The 23,583-nt window shown below is 39.2% G+C and overlaps 1 protein-coding gene across 1 annotated transcript in view; it reads right to left on the reverse strand.

Annotated features, from left to right (window-relative positions):
• Positions 1 to 90: 90 nt before the first annotated feature.
• The window catches only part of LOC127355128 (cytoplasmic phosphatidylinositol transfer protein 1), a 72,077-nt gene continuing 48,584 nt past the window's right edge, over positions 91 to 23,583 (reverse strand). The window contains exons 2-9 of the mRNA XM_051385631.1: positions 17,661 to 17,809; positions 14,511 to 14,599; positions 13,300 to 13,307; positions 11,287 to 11,358; positions 7,229 to 7,324; positions 6,477 to 6,632; positions 5,994 to 6,057; positions 91 to 3,987 (exon numbers count right to left, since the gene is read on the reverse strand). Of these exons, the coding sequence (XP_051241591.1) occupies positions 3,629 to 3,987; positions 5,994 to 6,057; positions 6,477 to 6,632; positions 7,229 to 7,324; positions 11,287 to 11,358; positions 13,300 to 13,307; positions 14,511 to 14,599; positions 17,661 to 17,809 (993 nt within the window). The 3' untranslated portion in view covers positions 91 to 3,628. The remainder of the gene's footprint in view (positions 3,988 to 5,993; positions 6,058 to 6,476; positions 6,633 to 7,228; positions 7,325 to 11,286; positions 11,359 to 13,299; positions 13,308 to 14,510; positions 14,600 to 17,660; positions 17,810 to 23,583) is intronic.

Genomic DNA, 23,583 nt, shown 5'->3' on the forward strand with positions numbered 1-23,583 from the left:
GGGCTCAGATACCAACTTGTGAGCTACATAGTATGATTTTCATGGACAAAACATACATAATGAAATATGCACTGAATGAATAACAACAAGTTTGCAATAGCTAGTAAAGTTTATTCTGTTTCAGAAAAAGTAAAACAATAATTACAACAAAGAACCAAATGAACTTTAAAGAGCAGTAAAAATATAACAAATACAATAATAGTTAAAGTGGAAGAACTAAGAACAACTTCCAGCAGCCGAACACCAATGGCACTTCTGGGGCCTGTTTCACACAGCAGGATTAATAGAAAGCTGGATAAGCCCAAAGCACACCTGATCTCCAACAGAGTGAAGTACACAAAGGTGTTCCTGGCCTCCCTCAGTGCTGTTCTACAGCTAACTCATTGATCCTGGTTGGTGAGACAGGTCTCAGTTATCAGGAGACAGCACAACATCCTGGCAGAATGCAAACTGCATCAATAGGAGGGGAGGAGGAGTGAAAAGCTTGGTCCTTGCTCCAAAGAAATAATGATAAACAAATTTAGATTTTCCTTCAAACAATACAGCAACCACAAAATCAAAGTACAGCAGGTTTACTACAAAAAAAGAAACAACAGAAGAGCCCATCACCTCTGAATTAACATCGCAATTAAACGTCAAAACAGCCACCCCACTAAAAAGAAATGCTTAATTTTGTTTTACAACTTGTACAAATAATTTTGCCCTGCAGGGTCACCAAAAGCAACTGGAGAGTCAAAAGTGCACCACTACAATAAAGAATCTTGATACTCCATTGAAAAGAGTAAACTTAACTGAATTCAGTATCTTCAATAGATGACAATGACTTCATAGATACACATTACTTTAAAACAAACCTTTAATTCATGTCTGTGAAGATGTCATTCTTACCACACAAACACTAAAGAATATCCTTCTCTGACCATTTGAAATTTTTGAGCACATTCATGTCACATCAGTGATGCAACCTAGAACAGATTCAATGTAAGAAACCTACTATATTAGTCATTGACAACAGTATTTACAATACCTAATATGTTACTCTTTTAAACAGAGCAGAGCTTTATGTTACACAACTGGATATTTTGCATTATTTTTAATAGCCTGTGGCAGATCAAACATATCCCTGGATCTCTGTGTTCCTGACAAGAGAGATAGTCAATACCAGAGTTGTAAGAATGTATAATCTATACATAATAGATCAATACGGAGGGCTGATAACATGTTTATCCTCAAAAAGAAAAAGGCAAAAGCTACAGTTACAGATAAATAGCTACAGTTGTTTTGTGTTTTAACAAAAGTAAGTGAGAAACTGTACATAATATTAACAGTATTTTATGGCAAGACCACTGAGGACTCTCTTCGACCTGCTATCTTCGAAAGTCACTATGCTGTATTTTAGGACTTTGGTCCAACAAACCCAACAAGACTCTAATGTAACAAATTTCTTCATTGTCAAATAAGGTGTCAAAGACTGGAAAGTGCAAAATGCATTTGCGCTGTAAAGTTAGAAGTAATTGGTATGAAAGGGGAACAAAAGTGTACTAATAATAAATAAAAAATATGAAAACAAGTTAGCCCTGTCACTTGAGTCGGATGGTGTAGTTTGATATGATTGATTTGATCTGATTATGTTGTAGTTTACCTACTGTATTATGGGGCTGTAGCCCATTTTTATTCTTGGTTAAATGCAACATTTGAAATAGAAAACAGGCACCAACAAAAAAATGTAATTCAATTTTGTGTTTCTATAGATGAAGTATAACAGATTCTGGTTTACACACGCATGTAGGCGATGATACAATAGTTGCATGCAGAGGCACTGAGTTGAAAGAGCTTGTAGGCCTATATTCTCTGGGCATGCTTACGTTTCACTCAATATCTGCTTTTTCTATTATGCACAATTAGTACAGAGCTTCCAAAGTTGGCATTCGCTTTTTTGTCATACAGTTGCATCACCAAATATACTGTACCAATCCATTCATTTACACTATATACATATATACTTCACTGTATATATGTTGTGAACATTCCATGCAGCATATAAAACCCTCTTTGAATAATATTGTATGAAAAAAGGGGGTTCGAAGAATCACTTGCTGTCCTCATGTATTTGTTTCTCCTCTAGGGTTTTAGATGGTAACTTGCAGTACAAGCCCAGCAGAAATGATGGCTCACTGCAAAGGATGTTCCCATTTCAAAATCATTTTCCATGCCCACCAAAGCACTGGCTCAGTATTACCAACCAGCACTGCCTAAGCAAAGGTGTAAGCACTTCTGCAAATTCTCTGCAGCTAACAAAGCACATACTCAAGTCAGCTTGATGCACGTGCCCTTCTCCTCAAATCAAGCTTTGAGTTTTCATTACCTCCACTGTGCACAAAGATCAGTCAATGCTTAAGAACTCCTCAAAATGGCCTTGTTCCTACATATGACATTAAAGTGAAGAGTTGATTTGATAAAATTGGATCACGTTTATGTCACATGAGATGTCCAGCATTAGTTTCAGGCAACATTTTACTTAGTTTTTTTTTGTTTTTTTGTACTGACCTCTCTGTCAATTTGAGTAAGATATATGCAGTAATAAACTTCAACAAATTAAATTTTAAAGTTAAACTGTCATGCTAAAACAGCAAGTGCAGATATAACAACAGCTTAACCTACAACGTTACCGCTAATATGCAAATCCTCCAAGGTTTCTGATGTGTAAACATTCCAAGGGTTAAGTAGACTTGTATAGTACATACAATAGTTGCTGTATTGTAATGTCTGTGGAGGTATAAAATGTGGCTGTTTGGCAATAAGCAGGGAGAGAAAGGAATAGTAATATCCCTGCCTTTGGAGTGTGAGCCAGGTAGAGTCAGGGAGACCTGAGGTGTAAACTCTCTATGATTGTACTAATCTTGCATCTGTTGTATAATTGGAGTTTGGGATGGAAAGGATGGGTGCAATCTGATCCGCAGGCCAGTTTGGATGGCTCAGGAAACAGTTGCTAAGCAGTTCTATTATGAGGGTACTTGGCTGTCTTTCTGGTGTGTGTCTAACATATCATGTCCAATGTGCTACTCTAGTTTGTGTCATTGATTTCATTCGTAATTTAATACATACAGCCATTTTACAGGCTGAGAAATTATAATATTCATCATTCATTCATTTGCGTACATTGTCACCACTGGCTCTGTGGTGCTAAGGCAACTACTTCATAGTTCAACAGCTTGAAAGCAATCAGCTCATCTGATTAAAGAAAACATAACTAAGGAAACTTAATTTATTCATATAACATAAGAAACTGCCGCTCAAAAAAAATAATTACTGATGCTCTTTGTTTTGATTAGACATCACAGGTGGTTGTTATAATAGATGAGACAAGTGGCTGGCTAGACTCACAAGAAGAGGAAGTCAGCGACATCAGGGTGGCTGAGCCTACAGCTGCCTGGATGGTATTAGTGACACTGATGAAGACTTCTAGAGTGATTGTTGTGTGTCCAGGATTATGGCAAATCGTGGGATATGGCTAGAGAACATCTGGGCACTGGTGTTGGAGGTTAGGCTAGTCTCATTGGGCTACTAAGACAATGGGGTTGGGGGTATAAGTAAAGCAAGGCGTGGGGGAAGACATCCCAAGGTCCCTCTACTGCTCATCCATCTCAGCAAGATCAGAGTTGGAGGAGGGCGGTGTAGATGACTGGACGTGGTTTGAAATGGGTAGTGGGTTCTGGTCAGAGCCTTGGGGGACGGCACTTGGAGCAGGGTCGGGAAGGGTCAAGGTTTCTGGAGCAGACTTTTTACGGGGTCGGTCCTTGGGGACAGAGAGGGACTCAGGCGCATCAGTGCACATGGGGGTGGAGGGGGCGCTGGCAGGGCCGGTGAGGGCACAGGAGGACAGGGATGTCTCACTGATTGAGATCGATGGGGGAAATATCCCAATCTTCTGGTTGGTGGCCTCCTGGATGGCGCGCTCAAACTCTCTCACCTCATCCATTGTCATGTCTGGATTGGAAAAAGATCAAGACCAATGAGAGGAAGAACAGGCAAAGTAGATAGTAAAAGCATTTTTTTTTTTTTTATCAGCTCATATTGTTATTTTAATAACCAAGATGTTTCTAGTGTTCATTTATGTTGCCTTATATTTTCTAGATAGCTTTTCAAACCTTTGGGGAGTTTTGGCAGACTCAAATTATTATATTCATTATATATTCAAGAGTTTGTGTATGCATTGTTTAACTCAATGTAGAACAGAATGACTTGATGTATGTGGACAGTTATATGCAGCTGTGACAACATCCTTTCACAGAAACCAATGGTACAAATATGAGACAGAGGAACGGCAATGGAGTAAAGAATCAATGAAAAAGACACATACGCTTGCTTTGTCATGGATCTCTATGTCATCCAGTGAAGATGGGTTTGTTGTGGAATGTTCTTGCTGCTCATGGCAATTTACGACTTTAATGTTGGTTTTCTCATGCATTTGTCTCTCGTAATCCCGCACATCATCCAAAGTCATATCTGGAAGAAGGGGGAGGGGTGGAACCAAGGTCGAAATGTTGGTAAGTCCTCTATAAAGGGCACTCCAGTTGACGGACAGGTTGGGTAGGAGAGGGTTAAGTGGCAAAGGTGCATTCCATGTGTGAGTGTAGCGTTTTTAATGATTACAGCTTTTTATAGTTAAAAGCTTTATAGGTGAAAGTGCTAGCTTCCCATGACCCAAAGAGTTTAGAGGAGACAGCAAGACAAATCCGAGCCACACCAGGAAGAAGGGAGGAAAGGAAGTATGAGGTCAAGGATGTTTCAAGACCAGGTAAAATCATGAACAATCCACACCCAAAGAAGAGGTTGGATCATTGGAGAGCAAGAAAGCAACACCTGGAAGGGTTCACTTATTCTCCAGACAAAATCATTCAACATGTGAAAAGATTTAGGGAGTATTTCAAGCATCCACGTTGTAGGGAGTTGTGGTTAAAAAAAGGGGTAGAGGTTATAGAGGGGATAGGAGAAGATTATGTTTAATGGCAAAGATAATGGGCTTGTTATCTTTATGCCCTGCAGCTATGGAAAAAGCTCAACAGCTGATAGTGAGTAAATGTGTTGCAGCCACTTATGGCTGCTAACAGGGCTGCCTCTTGTGCAGCCAGACTCTCAGGGAAACAGACAGAGGCAGCTTTCATGTTTCAGTAAGTGCATCATTCTTCCCTGATGTAAATGTCCAATTATTCCTTCAGGTGATTGCAGCCAATTTGTTGGAAGGTTTATACCCATATACACAGGTTTGGTGTGCATAAATAGGCTTTTTTTTTTTTTTTCTTGTTGCGTTTTATATTTGGTTTAAACATAAAAATGTCACTTAAGTAAGTAAGTTAAGTACACTTAACACTTATACCAGTACTATGACTCCGAGTTAACTTATATATATGAATTTCTCTAACATGAAACATGAAAGAATGTGGTTTGAGAGTTATTTTTATCGTGGATCGTGAAACAAACACTGGCCATCTCTGCACATGACAGTACAGTGTTTGTCATTTGTGTGTTAGTGGTGATACCAAAAGGGAGAATCCATGCTGTAGGAAAATGAGCAGGACTAGCAGTGACAGGGTTAGATGCAGGTGGAGTGATTTTTCATGCAAAAAAAAAAAAAAAGTATAATCACATAGTAATTTTTAAAATCAAAGTAGCTAAGACATACAACATTTCAAAGAATAATCAGTTATAGAAACATAACACTTCAAAAAGGGCTGTAAATACAAACACATATATGGAAAATATAAAGGTCTTATCAACTAATTATTATGTACATTCCTAATGTTTCACAAAAGCAATTATTCACTATACACAACACTGAAAAGGGATGGCTTTCATCTATGAATAAAATAAAATTGTTCTTATTTACATAAGAAAGGTAAATGCTATGATGTAGCCAATGCATGCATTATAACTTGGTGTGCAGCTTTCAATTAGCTGGAGTGTGTAGACAGAAAAATGGCTAATAGACCTACCAATCCACTCATCGACCCAAGCAAATGCCTGTCTGTGTCCCAGCAGCAGCACATCCCGAACCACCTGTAACACAATACACTGATGGTCAGAAAATATTTACTCACACAACATCTTCTTTTCATTCAATGTTATTATGTTTAAAAGCGAAATATTCGAGATTTAGGCTGTACTGTCATGTAAAGTACTTTAACCAACTACTCAGAATAACAGCAAAGAGAGGCACACTGTCTATTAACATGTAATTAACTGTGACGTGACGTGAAAGAAGATGTGAAGATGACCCAAATGTGGAACTCGTCACACGTTGTGATAGATTGTGAATGCAACTTGGTAATATGTTTTATTATTATGGACAAATTGTCTTTTTCCATTAAACAAGATATAAAAAACTATTATTTGAGACATTCAGAGCAGCACAGACAATGCACAGCTGCAATCAACTGAAAAATGATCTCACATTCATCCCATGGGTGACCTCTCACCTTGTGTACGAACTGCTCCACACGGGTCTGCAGACCCCACACCTCGAACTTGACAGTGACCAGCTTGTATGAGCACATGATGGGATCCTGGGTGTCCCTCCAGCCCTCCTGAAGAATCCCCCGTGACGTCTTCTCTGACTTGAAATATCGTAAGTCCTGCAATGGGGGGGGGGGAGAATGAACACACACACATGTTTAATATTACAATAATTAACCCAAACCTTCAGGCATCGTTGTTTCTGCACCTCAGTGGAGAGACATAAGGGACGGACTGAAATTAGATGCATGACAGAATGACAGTATTAAATACCATTCGCATTAACCCCTCTGTTCCTTGGAGAATTTCTATCCAGGCTCATTAAAGCTGAGGCAATCTGTTTTCAAACCGCTCTGAAGACAATTACCAGTTTTCATACTTCACAGACTCAGAAGTGCAGAGCCTGAGTTTGTCGTTTGCATTAGAGCAAGTGTTTGGCCTTCAGTAACAAATGTATCAGATAATAATAATATTATCAAGTATATTATTGTCTTCCCGGTGAAGATCCCCATAGGGATAGAAGAAAATATTGGATATAAAACAGTTTAGACACAAAAAACCAGTAAGAGACCATGACATGACAGGAACTGAAATCATACAGTTTATCTAAATCACACGTTTTACTACTGCATTTCCACACTACACATACATCCCACCGATGGTGCTAACTCCCAGAAGCATGAGCATCTACACACTCACGCCTACACATGCTCACCTCAGACTCTTTATAGTAGCGCTCGGGGATCTCATCGTAGGCGATGTCGATGAAACACACCTCTCTCTCCTGTTCCTTCAGCTCAGTGTCAAAGATCTGAAAACAGAACAAATCGTTTTGCCAGCGCTCACTGCAGCCTCAGCCTGACAGGCCTTCAGAAATAAAAAAAATCCACTTCAGAAATGTGTCTTTTCAATGTTACATCATCAGCTATGTTGCTGGCAAATCTGCCTCTGTCTGACCCAAAGGTTGGGCAATATTCACTGTTAACTTGACTGTGTGTCTTGTCACTCTCTGTCCCCTCATCACTCAGTTTAACTCTAGAAACATATTGTACTTACGCAACCATTAGGTGGCGCTCTATGCCCACATCTTCAATATCTTACTGTGCCAAGTGACACATTGCAATTACTGTGTCATATGTTAAGACAGCTGATTGTACAAAAAGTGAGTGCAGCCTTTTTATTCCCTTCTTAGCGCTTATTATTCTTATTATCATTCTTCATTAGTTCTAATGCTGTTGATTAAGTGGAACTTACTACTTTCATTAAAGTGTGAATGTATATACTTTTACATTAACTCTAATTTCTTCATTTATTTATCAATCCATCCAGAGACGTGCAGTCTATTTATATACAAGTGCACTTACAGTATGTCACGTGTGCATCCTTGAACAGAGCTCTCACTACAGTACCTGTCATACAGCCACAAGGAAAAGTCTGTGTGTGCATGTGTTTATTTAAAGTGAGGTTAGAGGCCACGGGCTTCATTTAAGGGATTACTTAGCTTTAATTTAACTAAAGGCAGGCTTCTGGAATATTAAAATGACAAGAGATTTTATTGAATCATTTTAAATCTTTTAAATCATACTATAAGGAGTGGGCACTGTGGATAGAATCCTCTATCACAATAAAGATACATTTATATCACAATATCAGTCAGTCATGCCATCCCATATTTTTTAATGTGATATACGTGATCTGATATATACATCTCCTGTGTAATCCTCTCTCTTTCTCACTCCCTTTCCCTTCTTTTCTCCTCCCCCACAAGGGTGCATTCTGTCATTTACAGTGTGAATAAGCACTGCTGGCACGATAAGGGTGACATGTCAGCATGCATGAGTACGGCCAAGTAACAGGAATGGAGACTGGTATGAAGAGAGAGGGAGCGAGGCAGAGGTAGATGAGAGGAGAAATGGAGGAGGTAAAAAACAAAAAAGAGATGGGGCAAGGAGAAGGAGGGAGGAAAGGGGGAGAGGAGGCAGCTATGACAGGGAGGAAAGGCTATACAAATGAAGTCAAATTGAATTTTCCAATGAATGTGGCAATACAGAGAAAAAAAGAGAAGGACACAACAAGTTAGACAAAGAGAAGACAACACGTTGGCTCCCCATTAATGATTGAACAGCATTTCCCAGTGCCAATCAGTAACACGTCACCTTGTTCTGACTTGTAAATGTAGCAACCTTAAAGGCCATTCAGTGTCATTTTGAAAATGCCAGAATGACAAGACCCAAAAAGACACATTGACATTCACCTTCACTCTAACCATACCTACATGCTTATACTATGCACTATTTAACTGTGTATGCCATAATATGTTAATGTACTACACTAAATTTCAGCACAATGCAGGGTATTTGTCCATTAGCACTCTGCAGCAAGATCCTCTGAAGGCTGACAGTAATTACGGACTACATAAAATATTGGATTGTTCTGCACTTCATTATGCTCAAAAGAAACAATACACACAAAACATCCATGGAATGTATAAGAGACAATCATTAACTTAATAAAATGAGGCGGAGAATACTTTCTGAAATAATATAATATTAATAATACTCATATTAAAATTAGGACACTGCCAATTCTCATTTACTTAGTATTTTATAATTTGGATAGATACATTTTCTGTTCAATAGGAGGAATGCAGGAGGGCTTGGATACGACCGTGCATGACTTGTTGGGGTCTGAAAGTTGAAGATATGTAGATGTAGACCGCTGTGATGCCATGCATCCGTTTCATCAGAAACTGACCAGCCATATGCTATCAAATGTGAGCAATATATAAAAAAAGAAGAGTGTAATTATAAACGGTGCAAGTGGTTGGAACAAGTAGAATGTGGCAAAAAAAAAAGGAGAGAAACAGATGTGTTTTCTCATTCTGCCTGCTGTGTAGTTCAGGGGTCCTTGGAGAGATTACAAGAGCAACATGAGCCTGAGGACACATGTTAAAGCTTAATGTTTGTGTGTGTGTGTGTGTGTGTGTGTGTGTGTGTGTGTGTGTGTGTGTGTGTGTGTGTGTGTGTGTGTGTGTGTGTGTGTGTGTGTGAGATAGAGAGAGAGAGAGAGAGAGTATGAGTGTGAGCGCACATGAATGTGAGTGTCTGACAGGGGATAGTACTGTGGAATTCTGCATGTCATGTAATGTTACTGCAGTCCCCATTCAAACTCTGCATGATGTCCACTCACACACCCACTCATTTCCGGTCCACACCATGCCTTCCTTCCTTCCTTCATCTCTGAATCAGTTTCCACACAGTAAATCCATTTTTTCCAGTTGGCCTTTCTTTTAGGCTTACACACAGCATTAGGACACCCCGACTGGACAATTGTATGTTATGCCATTAGAATCCACACATGGGAAAACATGACACTTATCAGAGAAAATGTTTTGATATAAAATGTTAAAAACAAAGCCGCACGCAGATGCATTCATATTATTTCACTGTACTTTTATAGCAAATACACCTCACATACTCATGAAGTGTTATATAATGTCATAAAACATGCATTGCTTCTTGTTTATTTGCCCTGAAGATGTTATGTAAAGTAGCACAGCTGTACCACTGAATCATTGACTTAAGTGTGTGTATGCGCAACAATGACGTGCCGCTCTCACATCTGTGCTCATATGCAGACATCTTAGACTGTCTGGCATCTCAACACACTCACAACACATATTTATGCAAACTGAGTTTGATTTTTTTTTCTCAGTTCTTACCCATGAAGTGCATTTGCTGTAGGCAATTTCTATTAGATTTAATAAAATAAAAGTCTGATCTGTCACCTTGTCTTGTCAAAACAAACAAGCATCAATCTAAAGCATCCCTACTGTGTTTAATGCGCACTGACAGTCTGTCCATTTCTGTCTTTGGCTTTGCTTTATGAGTACATGTATAAACTACTCTGACACATCAACAAGACACTTGAGCAAAGTTGGGAGCCATTCTTCCCTTGTACAATCGCTAAATCACTCATAATTTGAAGCCAAATATAAAGACGCAGTAAAATTAACCTGCTGGCCACCCACCATGGATATATTACAGGCAATTTGTCTTTTGCACACTACCCTACTGTTCTTCTTCCTCACTGTCCAGGCAGTGGCAGGGTTTCATTTGATGACTAATGCCCCTACAAACAGGAGAGTGGAGTAAAATATAGAGAGAAAGAAAGTGAGTAGGCCGACAGTCCAAATTAAATTAGCTATGAGTGGAGCAGCTTTTGGCAGACTCTCGAGGCGCATTGTATAGTTGGCATTAAGATATGACGGGATTGCATAGGAGTGTCTGTGAGTTACCAAATCTGCCTGCATGGTTTTACTCATTTAGCTTTTGCAGAGGTCTTATACAGATTTCTGTATAAGAAGAACAGAAGACAGGCAGTGTTATATTAAGCTGAGAGATTTGTAGGGTAGTTGACCGATAAACTGACCGGCCCTAGGGACTGATATAAGCTTATTGCAGAAATATTGCAGTTCACACATTACAAAGGTATGTTGCAGGTACTTTGAAACAATGAAGGAATTACTTGTCAAAAGTAACGGACAGCTTATCATATGACACTCCACTGAGAAACAGATTTACCCAAACTCCATCAAACCACTATTCAAAACTCCTGTCTCTGTCTCTGTCTCACACCACACACACACACACACACACACACACACACACACACACACACACACACACACACACACACACACACACACACACACACACACACACACACACACACACACACACACACACACACACACACACACAGTATACTCACATTGTCATTGCATCCTTTGTTGTCCTCGTATTTTGTCTCTATGTGGATAGAGAACTTGGGCAAGAATGAGCACTGTGGATAAAGAAAGAAAAAGATCAAATTATAAAACATCCTATGTGCTGGACACAGCATATCATAGCTGTCATTGTTGTTTTACTGTCTTTAATGGTAATGGAAACTTTTGGTAATGATAATGCAGATAGACTACTGTCTGGGTTTGGATTTAAGTCTTAACTCTAGTTAATGGCATACAGCTGTCAAAAAAGGAGCCACTTTGTAATGCGCTTGCTGCAACTTCTTTGTGTGGTAAAGTAGACTTTCAAAGTACTTTTACTGTCAACGCTGCTGTTGGATATTTCTGTCTCTCTTTTTTGATGTTCTTCCTCGCTGTGTAGTGCAAAACAAAAATTCAAACTTTGATAGTACAGTATTTTAATTTCTATCTCCTTGTCAAAACTGACAAATACCAAGACAATTCTTAAGGCTTTTGTGAGTCTTTTTGAAAAACAAATCTTTGCATTTGAGCTGACTCATACATGAACACAAAAACATACCCACACATACAGTAAACACAGACATTATGAAGCATTCTGTCACCACATTATTGTCGTCTCTCCCCTCTTATCCTTTCGGTGTGACTCATGCTGTTGACGTTTCACACTCTGCACAACAGAAGCCCTGTAGCAGAGCCTAATCGTATGCATGTGTCTTAAAAATGTGTCAGCTTATTCTTCCAAAGCTTCACGTGTTATTAAGGGTTAATCAGGGGTCACATAGGTGGTCCTGCATGTAAGTGTGTGTGTGTGTGTGTGTGTGTGTGTGTGTGTGTGTGTGTGTTAGAGGGGAAAAACAGAGTTGTTTTGATCACTGCAGATATTGAAGATGCAGGTGTTGTAACTAAAAAATCCTTTTGTGTAACAGCAAGATACCAGGGCTTCAGACACCAGCAGACTGCATAACTGACTTCTGTAACAGACATTTTAGCTTAGTCGATGGGCCAATTAGGAAGACTACATTGGTTCTTAAAGCTGCACTAATCAATGTTTTTATATTATCATCGCTTTATGTAATGTAAAAGGGTTCGTAGTGACAAACCCATAGAGAGAATTATCACCCAAATGTGCTGTTTCCCTCAGGTCTACAGAGCATTTTAGAATCTTTTAGCTCATTGTTTTGCTTTTACAAACCACATCTTTACTTTACTTGCCCTTTCTCAGGAGTTGTCGGAGACCAAAACAGATCAAAAAGGAGTGTGAATGTGAGACTAACATTAGGTGGGTCGCAAAAAAAACGACTCGAAATGTATGTTAATGTTACTCTGTGTCTGCTTGATGTGTAAATGCAATCGATTACAGCTCATTTCGCTGCCCCTAAGTAGCCTTAAAATTCCACTTTAACCCACAATTTTTTTCCCTGCCACAAGATCAAATACGTATAAGGCTGTGTCCAAAATCACTATCAATTTGTCACCTAGTGCACTAGATTTACTTTCTGACATTTTATTTGAATGCCTAATTTCTAGTAAGTGTAAATATAGTGCGATCAAAGAATTCTACAATGGAATATAAAAAAATATGTGTGCAGTAAAAAAAATAATTGTTAAAAATGCCAAAGTGCATTGCTGATGATTCATAAGTATCTGAAATCTATATTTTAAGTTTAGAAGATTTATCACTGCATGTAGGAATTATGTAAATAAGTAAACAAAGGAGAGATTTTGGACACAGCAGGTGTTTTGCGTGCACTCATGGTTAAAAAGAAGTGAAAAGACAAGATTGTTGTTTTCTATATTCAGGAGACAAATCTGATGATCAACAGCCTTGGTTTTCTTTAATGTGTTTTGCACTCAATGTGGCCACTAGGCGCACCATAATGTAATCATAAAGACATGCAGTGTTACTCTGGCTTCTTACATCTCCCCTCTTCTGTTTTGATGCATGTATTGTCCAAATTAAATAAATAAATAAATAAATGCAAAAAGTAGACAGTGACATATGCACAAAGGATACTTACTGTGTATTCTACAGACCATGCGGTGCCACACACATCAGGTCACAGCAGAGACAGAACACAAGAGAAACAGTTAGTTATGTAGCCTCCTCAAATTTTCCACAGCATGAAAGGAAATGAGAAACTCTAGAATGTAGAAGGTGTAAGACATACAGCAACAGCATAGTGTCTGTCACATACCTCACGTCATCCCCTCCTCTGCAACTCTTCTCTTCTACTTTCTCTTATTTGCGCTCATCAAAAAGATCTCTTTTATCTATATTCCTCAGCTTGTAACACTTCTCCCTTAGATCAGCACCACAGAAATATATTCTGGGCACTGCAGCTCTGATCGTTGCACTCCTGACTACTGGTTGCTTGTAATGTCGGCAATTTACGAAGCAAAGCATATTCCACTGTTGCATTCATTGTAAGTCAGTGTGGATAAAAAGCATTTGCTACATGGAAAAACGATAAACCCATGTCAGCTTTAACATGTTTACGTATCAATAACATGTTCATGCTTTCTCTCATCTGCCTGGCAAACTGACACAGTGACAAACAGAAAGCTGCAATGGTGTGACTGACAATCAGTGTGACATTATCACATTTGAACCAATTCATCTTGTGTCAGCATTAAGGACCCTTGTGAATGCACAGTGTGTGTTGCTTTTTGTCTTGAGCTGCAGTCCCACGTCAATACTATCACCTTTTAGAGTTTAAGGTTATCCTGTATTGATCCATGTTGCAGAATGCTCCTTCCTCTTTTGTCTTCAGAGGTCACTGATTTTTAACATTTCATTTACATTTTGCTTATAATGCTATAAAAAATGCTTATTTCCAATGTCACTCTATCCAGCACGTCTTTCAGAAATAATGTGGAGTAGTTAAATACTGAGATTCCTGAATTATACAACACATGTCTGTAGTTGCACAGGGACTTTTGGTAGAGTTTTTTTTTTTATGTGTTAAAGAATGCAGTGGAGACCATGTGCTCTATGCGTTGTGAAAACTCGTACAATCTTTTCACACGTCACGTTGCACTGCAGTCACATGAAACACAACTATTCTAGTCTAAGTTACTGTAGGCTCAATTTCTACACAAGTATTAGAGAGGCAGAGCCCTACAGAAACGCTCTTTTTTCTATCTCTTTGATATGACGTGCATGCTGAGCGAATAAGAAGAGTTGCGTCAGATTGATTAGCTGGACAGTCCGGCACACACATTAGCTCACCTGTTATGGTGTAAGGGTAGTAGTTCCATGCTTTCTCTGTCACGTAGAAGATTTTAGGAACCACTGCTCGAGCCCAGCTGGGTAATTTACTGCAAAGATACATTGAGACAGACAGCATGTATACGTAAACATATGAGGGGAGAGACTGTAAGCATGTAGCAGCAAAGCAGGGATGAGTGTGGAATGGCCTCAGTCATCGTGGCAATCATCAAACATTTGTTGCACTTCTGAAAGGAGAATCTGCTCACAGTATAAAACACTGAAACTCAGGGACGGTGTGAAAAGAACACTTCCCAAACTCAGGGGAGATAATGAAAAACATCTTACCTAAAAACTTTTAAGGTTTATTTTTACCTTCTTGGAACTTAAAACTATAAAGGAGTCAAACCTTATAATCCTATGTTGTAAGACTGAGGGGGGGTCTAAAGGTAACAAAATCTGCCTACCAGCACCTCTAAAGCTCACAAAAAAAAAACATATTATAACTATATATATTTCTTGGTCAGGCCAAACAAGGTAAACCCTTTATTAGTGAGCTTTAGAAGTGCCGATATACATATTTTGGACAGAGCCAGGCTAGTCGTTTCACCTTGACTTCAGTTGTTAGACTAAATAACTAGCTTCATATTTAGCATACGGACTTGAAAGTGGTATGAATCTTCTCTAATTAACGTATTTCTCAAAATGTAGAACTATTCCTTTAGTTGCAACCATTGAGAGCCCAATGAGTCCATCCTGGCACCCTGAACCTCTCTGTATCATCTACCATGTGTTCACTGTTCAGAGGTACAGTAGACTGCCAATATGTACACCCAGGGAATTGCAATTCTGAACTCTGCTAAGATTTAATTGAGGCTGCATTGATAACACATTTATATGTCAATCGCAGACGTGCACAGGCTTTCATGTAGCATGCTGTCATCTCTAGTTCCTTTGATTGACATGGAAAACAATTTCTTGAGAAGGACAAAAATGGTGCCCACAGCATCGTGACGGCTATGAATAAAAACAGCCTTCGTCGATCACATTGTGTGAATGTTGGCAGGCTTGTTCACTCTCTCTCTTCTCTCTCTCTCTCTCCCCCTCCCTTCCAACAAAAGAGACTGACACTCCTCCTACACCCCCATCTGTTGATTTCTCCCATTCCCTCCTTGTTCTTTTAAAGATCTATGCCAATAGCTGGTGCGACGGGGCCCATGTTGCCAAGCGCGCAAGTGTGGTGGGTGGTTGCTAGGAGTTTTCAAGCCAAAGCCCGTGTTTGTATTTAGAAAGGGGGGAAAAATTGTTAAGTTGAACCCATCCACGGAAAGGCAACACTTTATTAAATCATAAAATCAACCATCCCCTCTCCGTTCTTAATGAAGTTTATTGACAGAACGAGTGTGGGATCGATGTTCAGGTCGGATGGGATCAGTCCAAATAGTGAAGTACAGCGCAAGGGAGATTGTGAGGACTAATGGGGTGGTTGAAGCGTGACAGAACGAGTCCAGATTGACTTCCCTGCTGGTGAATCAGAGCGAAGTGTTTAGTTGTTGCAGAGCCAGATGGATGGTCAGTTGAATGGGGCAGAACAGTGGTTAGTTATTGTTAATATAACATGTAAGTTCATTTTACATTGCTTGATGTAAAGTCTCAGATATTACTTTAATATACTCAATTTCATCAACCCAGAAATCATAAATGGCTTGGTTATTTTCTCATTTTACACTCAAGAGTGAGTACTTTTGCTTTATATCACAGATCATTATAGGCAGATTGTATGGGGATGTCCTGTTATGTGTTTATTAGCATTGATGTCTTTCCATTCTGCCAGGGAAACATACTACTTTCTAACAAATTCACCTTTTTTCATTTCATGACAGGACTGAAATGTTACTGAGTGGTATTTATTGTTTCTTCTTTTCCTACCGACTTATCTTAACAAAATTTTTCCATCTAAGCTGCAGATGTAAATGGGCATACGAGAGTTTTGAAAGAAATGTCTTTAATACCCATAAATGAGTATGAAAGAAATAAACTCCCACAAACTGTTAACACTTACAAACAAACATAGGAAGTGTGATTGCTTGAGCATGTCTAGGATGTTGTCATTGTGTCAAGACAATAATTCAACTTATGTTCCTTTGCTATTCAAACCATGATTTCTTTACTGTCTAAACAAAGCCTTGAGCAACTATAAAAACAGTTTTTCTGTGTAGATGTGGAACAGAGGAGAGAGAAATGTCATGCAACTAACTGAATGGAAGCCCAACTTATCTCTGTTTGCTCCCTCTGCCTTCTTCCTCTCCTCTCCTCTCCTCTGCAGAGCTGTGCTGACTCAACATAATTAGTTCCCCGGCATAGTGAACGCTGACACAGGTATTTGTGCTCAAACAAACGGCCAACAGCATCTCTGCCCCCCCTCCCCCTCTATTCTTCCCTCTCTTGCCCTCATTTTTTGTTCTTTCTCCCACTGTCATTTTCCTTTCTCCTTTACATCTTCTCCATCCTGTCCTCAGTCACCTCTCTTTGATTCATGTGAATATAACAAAACTGTTTGCATGTTGAAGGGTCACACGTGATTTTGCATGCGCAAACATGCATATGAAACCACAAAGAGGTAGTGAGATGCATCAGTATGAGGTGATATATAACTGATGAATAAGTAACTCCTGCTGCTAGCAACAACTTGCTTTGGCCAGCATGTGTGTATTTGTGTATGTGCAAATCTTTACAGTCTTATCGAATGCCTAAATGTAAGCTAGTTCATATGTACATATACACTATCATTTGTACTCCATGTTTTTCCAGGTTTGGTAAAAACCATAGCTAAGGATGCAATTTGAGTTCAGAAACAGATCTAGTCCCAGGTGGCAAGCAGGCCTTTAAGACTATGAGTAAATCAGAAATAAATAAATAAAAAAATAATTAAAAGTACCAATTACTACTAAGCTCATTGCTGTAGCGCTTACTTCTGCACTATCCAGTGATACAGAGAGGTTCTGTGATGCCTTTTATCTTAAATGTGCTTGTGCCTTTTTTCTGTTCAACCATGGTGGCTTATGTTTTTCTTACAAATACAAAAATATGTATACTAGCTTCACAAAAAATGTGCTAAATTAACTGACAATAAGCACGTTTGTTCAACTAGAAAAGAGGTGTTCCACCAACCTGTTGAGGTAGACTCGTTTCTCTGTGAACTGCCCTTGGCCATGCGCTGGGTCTTCATACGGTTCATTTTGGACCACCTCCACTCCTTCCCCTCGATCACTCTGCTCGTGGCTGTGTTTACTGATCATGTACAGCTGCCCGATCCGGTACTGAAAGATAAAAGACAAACACAAGATATGTTCACATACTGTTGTCTGACAACCACCACTTTACAGTATAACTTTGGAACACAGTGTATAGTGTAATAGGCTCATAATGCTCGCTATTGTCAAGCTAAATTATGACAGGAACAGTACAATACAATACAATACAAACAGTGATAATAATAAAAGAATCACAGTGGTGTACAACCTTCAAACACAATCTCACCATGGAATTAAATCCAAAGCTAATGTAATGTAACGCAAAAGCTTATTCAAACATCATGTCATTTTTTTGTACGTTTCGTAAAAAGCAGGATATAAATACATTTCTAACTCAAAACAAATGCCAATAAATAAGATCTGAAGTGATTCCTCAGATTCAATAAAAATTCATGAGATACCTTCACTATTTGAGAATATAAATTGCATAATCATACTGTATTTTAATCAGAAATAAAACTTCACGATTCAGTGCAAACTTGAAAGCTTAAGTTCAACAGTTTGTTTTCTGCTTTCTGCTTCCTATTTCAGCCCCATGACCAACAGAAAGAGAGAAAGGTAAAAAGCAGATTTGTGAGTGAGTTTCACCATGAATTGCCTGTCTGCTTGGCCCTGAGTCAACACTCATTCTTTATTTATTGCCTTATTTTCCAGACTTTGTCAGAAAAAAAGGTCAGAAAACAAAGTCCGCAATAATGCTTCTTCAGTAAAAGGCCAGACTTACAGTTGGTTTCCTGCTACGCTACTTCTGTTTCAATGAACATGACTTTATGCCATTTGTACACATTGGACCGTGTTCATTTTATTAAATACTCTGGCCATGCAATACCAGCATTTAGTTTTAGATGCCCTGCAGCACGTTCTCTGAACTGATTGAGGGCAGCACTTCTGTTTGCTTTTGATCTTTAATCTTCATATTCTAAACCTAAAGCTGCTGTTGGTGACAAAAGACCAAGAAACAAGTAGGAAAGATATGGAAATGAATAAGTGATTTCAAAGAGGGAGAAAAGGAGCTGACTGAGAGTGCGAGAGTGAGGAGCATCAAAGGAGGGCAACTTGAGGAGTTTTAATGAGAAGGAGGGACCCTAATTAAATCAAAGACAGAGCAAAGGGACACAACTGGAAATTTTTGACAACAGATTATAAGCAAGAAGATGAGGGAAAATATTGTTTGATGATGGCCAGTGATGATTATATTATCTTCATCTGTTACAGGCTGTGAACAAGTGAATCAGCACTCTCAGTCTTTCCTGCTCAGTCACCATATGCTTTGTCTTCCCTCTGGGCTCCTCTCCTCCACACGTGCTTCAGTTTTAAAAAGGCATCTCAAAAGTGAGAGTAGGGCACTGCTAATGAAGGCAAGCTAACTCAGTTGTATTCCCCTGCATCCCACACTTCCTCTTTCCCTGACCTTTACCTGCCATGGCTGTTGGCTGAGCTGTGAAATGCTGTCAGGGGGAAAAATGTAAGGTGCTCACACAAAATAGCTCCCAGAGGGGCTTAAAACGGTGTCAGTGCCTAGCTGCTGCTGAAAACCTCTGATGGATACACATATATTATAAGGTATGTGCTAAAATACATGAAACAATTACGTAAAATCCTTAGGTTATTAGACCAAGCCCAATGGAAGGATGCAAAAAAGTTAAAAGTTGGTAAAAAGCTTATTTTCAAATCAATTTAACTAAATAATAAAAGGCGATGCTGTAAAATCAACCTATTTGGTGTAATATGACCACTATCCAATAACTATCTCAGAGTGGATGCATGAGGGTCCAGTGTTCTGACACTACTATTATGTTAACATCCTTTCCATGCTATATGCATATGCACAGTATGTTTAATATTATACATTGGCTGAATTAATTAATAGTCTGTTGAGAAAACAGAACATTTCCAATCAACTTCCTGAATATTTACTATGCAAGTAAATTCCCTGTAGGTGTGGTCATTGTTATGCTCAACAGAGCTTTCAGTGGCCGGTTCTGCCCCGGAGACAAAAGTGTAATCATCTGAAAAATAGACACTCCCGCCAGAGTAAAGAGGCTTTAAACAGCTCTAGGATGATGGTGATAAATCAGAATAGCTTTTGATTAATTCTGATTAATTTAAGTCTGGTGCAGAGAATAAAAATCCTCCTTTCTCTGCATGCAATTTAAGTCTTGCCATTTAATAAAAGGAAGATTCTACAGCTTTTGTTGGAATCTAAAAACAGCAATGCAAACACGTACATTCAAACCAGTCAGATAGTATTTGAAAATACTTGTCCTGGGCTGTCTTCATTCAGTAAACGACAGCAACCTGGTTGTCCATTTTGGATGAACATCAGAAATGATTTCACCCAGACGTGACATCCACATGATGCATGTATTCAAACACTTGCATGCACAACCTGTAGTACATAGACGTGCACACAAACACACCATTATGTATGTTTTCTCTCTCACAACATAGTAACCACTCAACAATGCAATGCTCTTGGATATTACAATCGACAAGCAATGAATACATAAAGCACCACCATCAACCTGATTAAAATGTGTTTCCTACACACGCAGCTATACATCACCAAACTTCTAACTCATTATGCACACACGATTTATGCATTAAAAAGGTCACAAACAAAGCTGCAGCACCTTGGCTCTGTGGTTCTGTACACAAGTTTCACAGTGAAACTGTGAAAGGGCAGCAACATAATGACTCACTTCCTCTGTATCTATTGGCTCCAAGGCCCCTAGTCTCTAGACAATCGTATACATGTAAGATTGTGGTGTCAGAAAAGGACACACACACTTGAAGCACACACACACACACACACACACACACACACACACACACACACACACACACACACACACACACACACACACACACACACACACACACACACACACACACACACACACACACACAATAACAGGCCTCAAGAAGGTTGTCTGAGCACAAAATTCCCCAACTAGAAAGCCAGACACACCAACGGGTTAAGTTCAGAAACCAGCGGTTATTAAGACACAGAGTGTTTGGCTGACCTCTGTCAGAGCAAAGAAAATGTTATATAAAAATGATTTTCATCTCTTTTTGTGGTATTGAAGCAGTGAACACAACATTGACATACTATTTGTAACTTGTTGATATTGACTAAGCTGATATTGAAAAAGTTGCTATTTACCCATTCAGCCAATACACAGCAACATTTTCTCTTCACAGTTTGATGTCTCTACTAACTCTCAAATGGAAATATCCCGTTCTTTTGCTGCTAAATGTCCCACTATGTTCATGCTTTTTCCCTGAAAACAGCATAGAAAACCAAAACAATGAGATGAAAGACGCCATAAAGCCTCATGCAATGTCTTCCAGTAGTCATTCATCCATTGTTAATATAAAAATATTAATTATAGACACTTTAACAGCCACTTGCGCTTACAATTTCCTAAACCAACTTGAGCAGCAGTGGAGCAGAATCAACCAGCCCCTAAGTTCAGAAAAAGTTGTTAAGTGCATAGCTGTCATGTTGCAAGATTATGAAATGCATCAAGCTAAAGGACATTTTGAGTGGATCAGACCTGAAATGACCCATACACAATGTAAGTTTCTGTACAGCACAGCCTCTACCGCAGTTCTGAATGAATGACCAATTTTTATGTGTTATATAATACTGATACAGGGGTAGCCTCATTTAACTACTTTTTGTGATCAGACTTGGGCAACTTAGTTGTTTAATACAGTCTGCCAGTAATGTGTTCACTTTAGAGACGGTTCAGAGTCAGTCACAATAAATGTATCATAGGGAATGTGAAGAAGATCAGCACTGAAAATGTACACGCTTTCAAATATGTACGAATCCAAACCCGGTAGAGCTTATGTTAGAAATGTTTAAAATGGAAAAATCCCTGTGCCCATTTGTGTGTTAATTTATTAATGCTGCATACATTAGCTGCAGTTATTACCTTACTTCTCTTATCCCTTACAGTGTAACAGCCAGAACAAATTGCATAACACGTTCTTTTGAAATTCCGTCTTCGTAAACAGCAGCCACATCAGCTCCATTAATAAAAGTTCACCTTTTCATTGAAGTATCGAAAGCAAAGGCAGCGTTTCTAAAAACAGCTCTGGGCTGTGGTGAGTGTGAGCCTGCCAGGTTAAGAGCTACTGTAAATAATGCAGACACTCTCCATCCCTCTTCCTCAATGCCGAATACGAAATGAGGGAGGTGAGTGGTGTGGACTGAAAGACACTGAGGCAGAGGACAAGCTGAGGAGGGAATTAACAGGGGAGTTTTTTGTGAGTCCTTTGCTCGTGGGTGAGGACAAAGTTGCAGAGAATGAGAGGTACAGACAGTACAGTAAAGTGTGACATCAGCCTAATTTAATGTCTGTTTAGACAAGAGATGTCCTTTTCCATTCACTTCGTCATTGATGAGCTGTAGCGGTCATTGACTTCTAAAAATATCATAGCCGTGCATACGTTATCTAGGCCTTCTTATGAGGGCCGGTGCGATTATTTGAAATGTTTGAGCACACTATGATGAATGTGCTTGACCGTGAACGGGCCAAAACAGACCGCTCCATATTAGAGAAGTTTTGCACACAACAAATAAAAGCTTGTACTGACTGACTGAATAGCCCTGTTATTTTCCCACGTTGAAGCAAAACAGGCAATCACTTCAGAGAACGCTGCAGCGCTGAAGTACTACTCACTCTGTCTCTTGTCTGGAATCTTCACAGCGTGATCGATCATTTAGCTACATGACGCAGCCAGCACAAAGAGGCCAGTACTTGCCTCGTCTTTATTCGATTTGTCTGATGACAAGGCACTCTGGTTTGTTGTTGCTCATTAATCAATGCCAATAAACTAGAGTGTGTTGTCATCATCACCCTCTATTACAGTGTTCTGGTCTAGGTCATTGAAATCCAAATCCACACGTTGAGAGGGCTGTAATCCGACGGGTGTGAAATCACAACCTAGAACTGTGTCTTGCTGGAACGTTTCCACCCACAACCAGCCCCTGAATTACTTGTCATTTCAAGATTTTCCAAAAATAATACATATTAGCCATTGATTGTACGGTCTTAGTCTGTGATCGCAAACACATTTTATTCATTCTCTTCGAATGGAACCATTGTGTAAAAGATTGGTTTGTTGCCTCTTTGCCCTTAGTGTCTTTACGCTGCATGAATACAGCCAAGGACTTGTAAACAAAAGACGCTCAGACTCAGCCTGTTATCCTGCCAGGTTAGATATTTTCAGTTGCAGATAAGAGTCAAAACAAACTGGATTTCAGTTCCTTTAACTATATTAATCTGGGCTCTTTGTGAAGTTTAAATACTAGTTAAGTACACAAGGCTTTATGTCTGGCTTCATTCTGTAAGCTCTCCAAGTTCAACAGTCTGCTGTATATCAGATGTTAATATTTGTCCTCTTATGAAACCATTTTGCAGAAACATACAGTATATTTTACAACTTGTACCTGAGCTCAGAGGATAATGTTCAAATGACATTGGGCCACATGCAAGAACACTTTCATATCACAAATCTCTTACTCTTTTCTGTGAGGCTTGCTCACTCAGTGTAAGATTCACCAACTCAGCCTATAACTGCCCCAGAATTGTCATATAAGTGGTTCCTTCATGAGGCCCTTCGCTCTGAGCTGCCCAGATCAATGTATAAAGAAATGCTCCAGAAATAAGAACAAATACACCTGGATTGGAAAAGTGTACTTCTTGTTGTTTGATCTTCCAAATTAATATGGATAACTCTGGATAGTGTTAAGAAAAATAAATGAG

Source organism: Dicentrarchus labrax, unplaced genomic scaffold (genome assembly GCF_905237075.1).
Source record: "Dicentrarchus labrax unplaced genomic scaffold, dlabrax2021, whole genome shotgun sequence".
Lineage (NCBI taxonomy): Eukaryota > Metazoa > Chordata > Actinopteri > Moronidae > Dicentrarchus > Dicentrarchus labrax.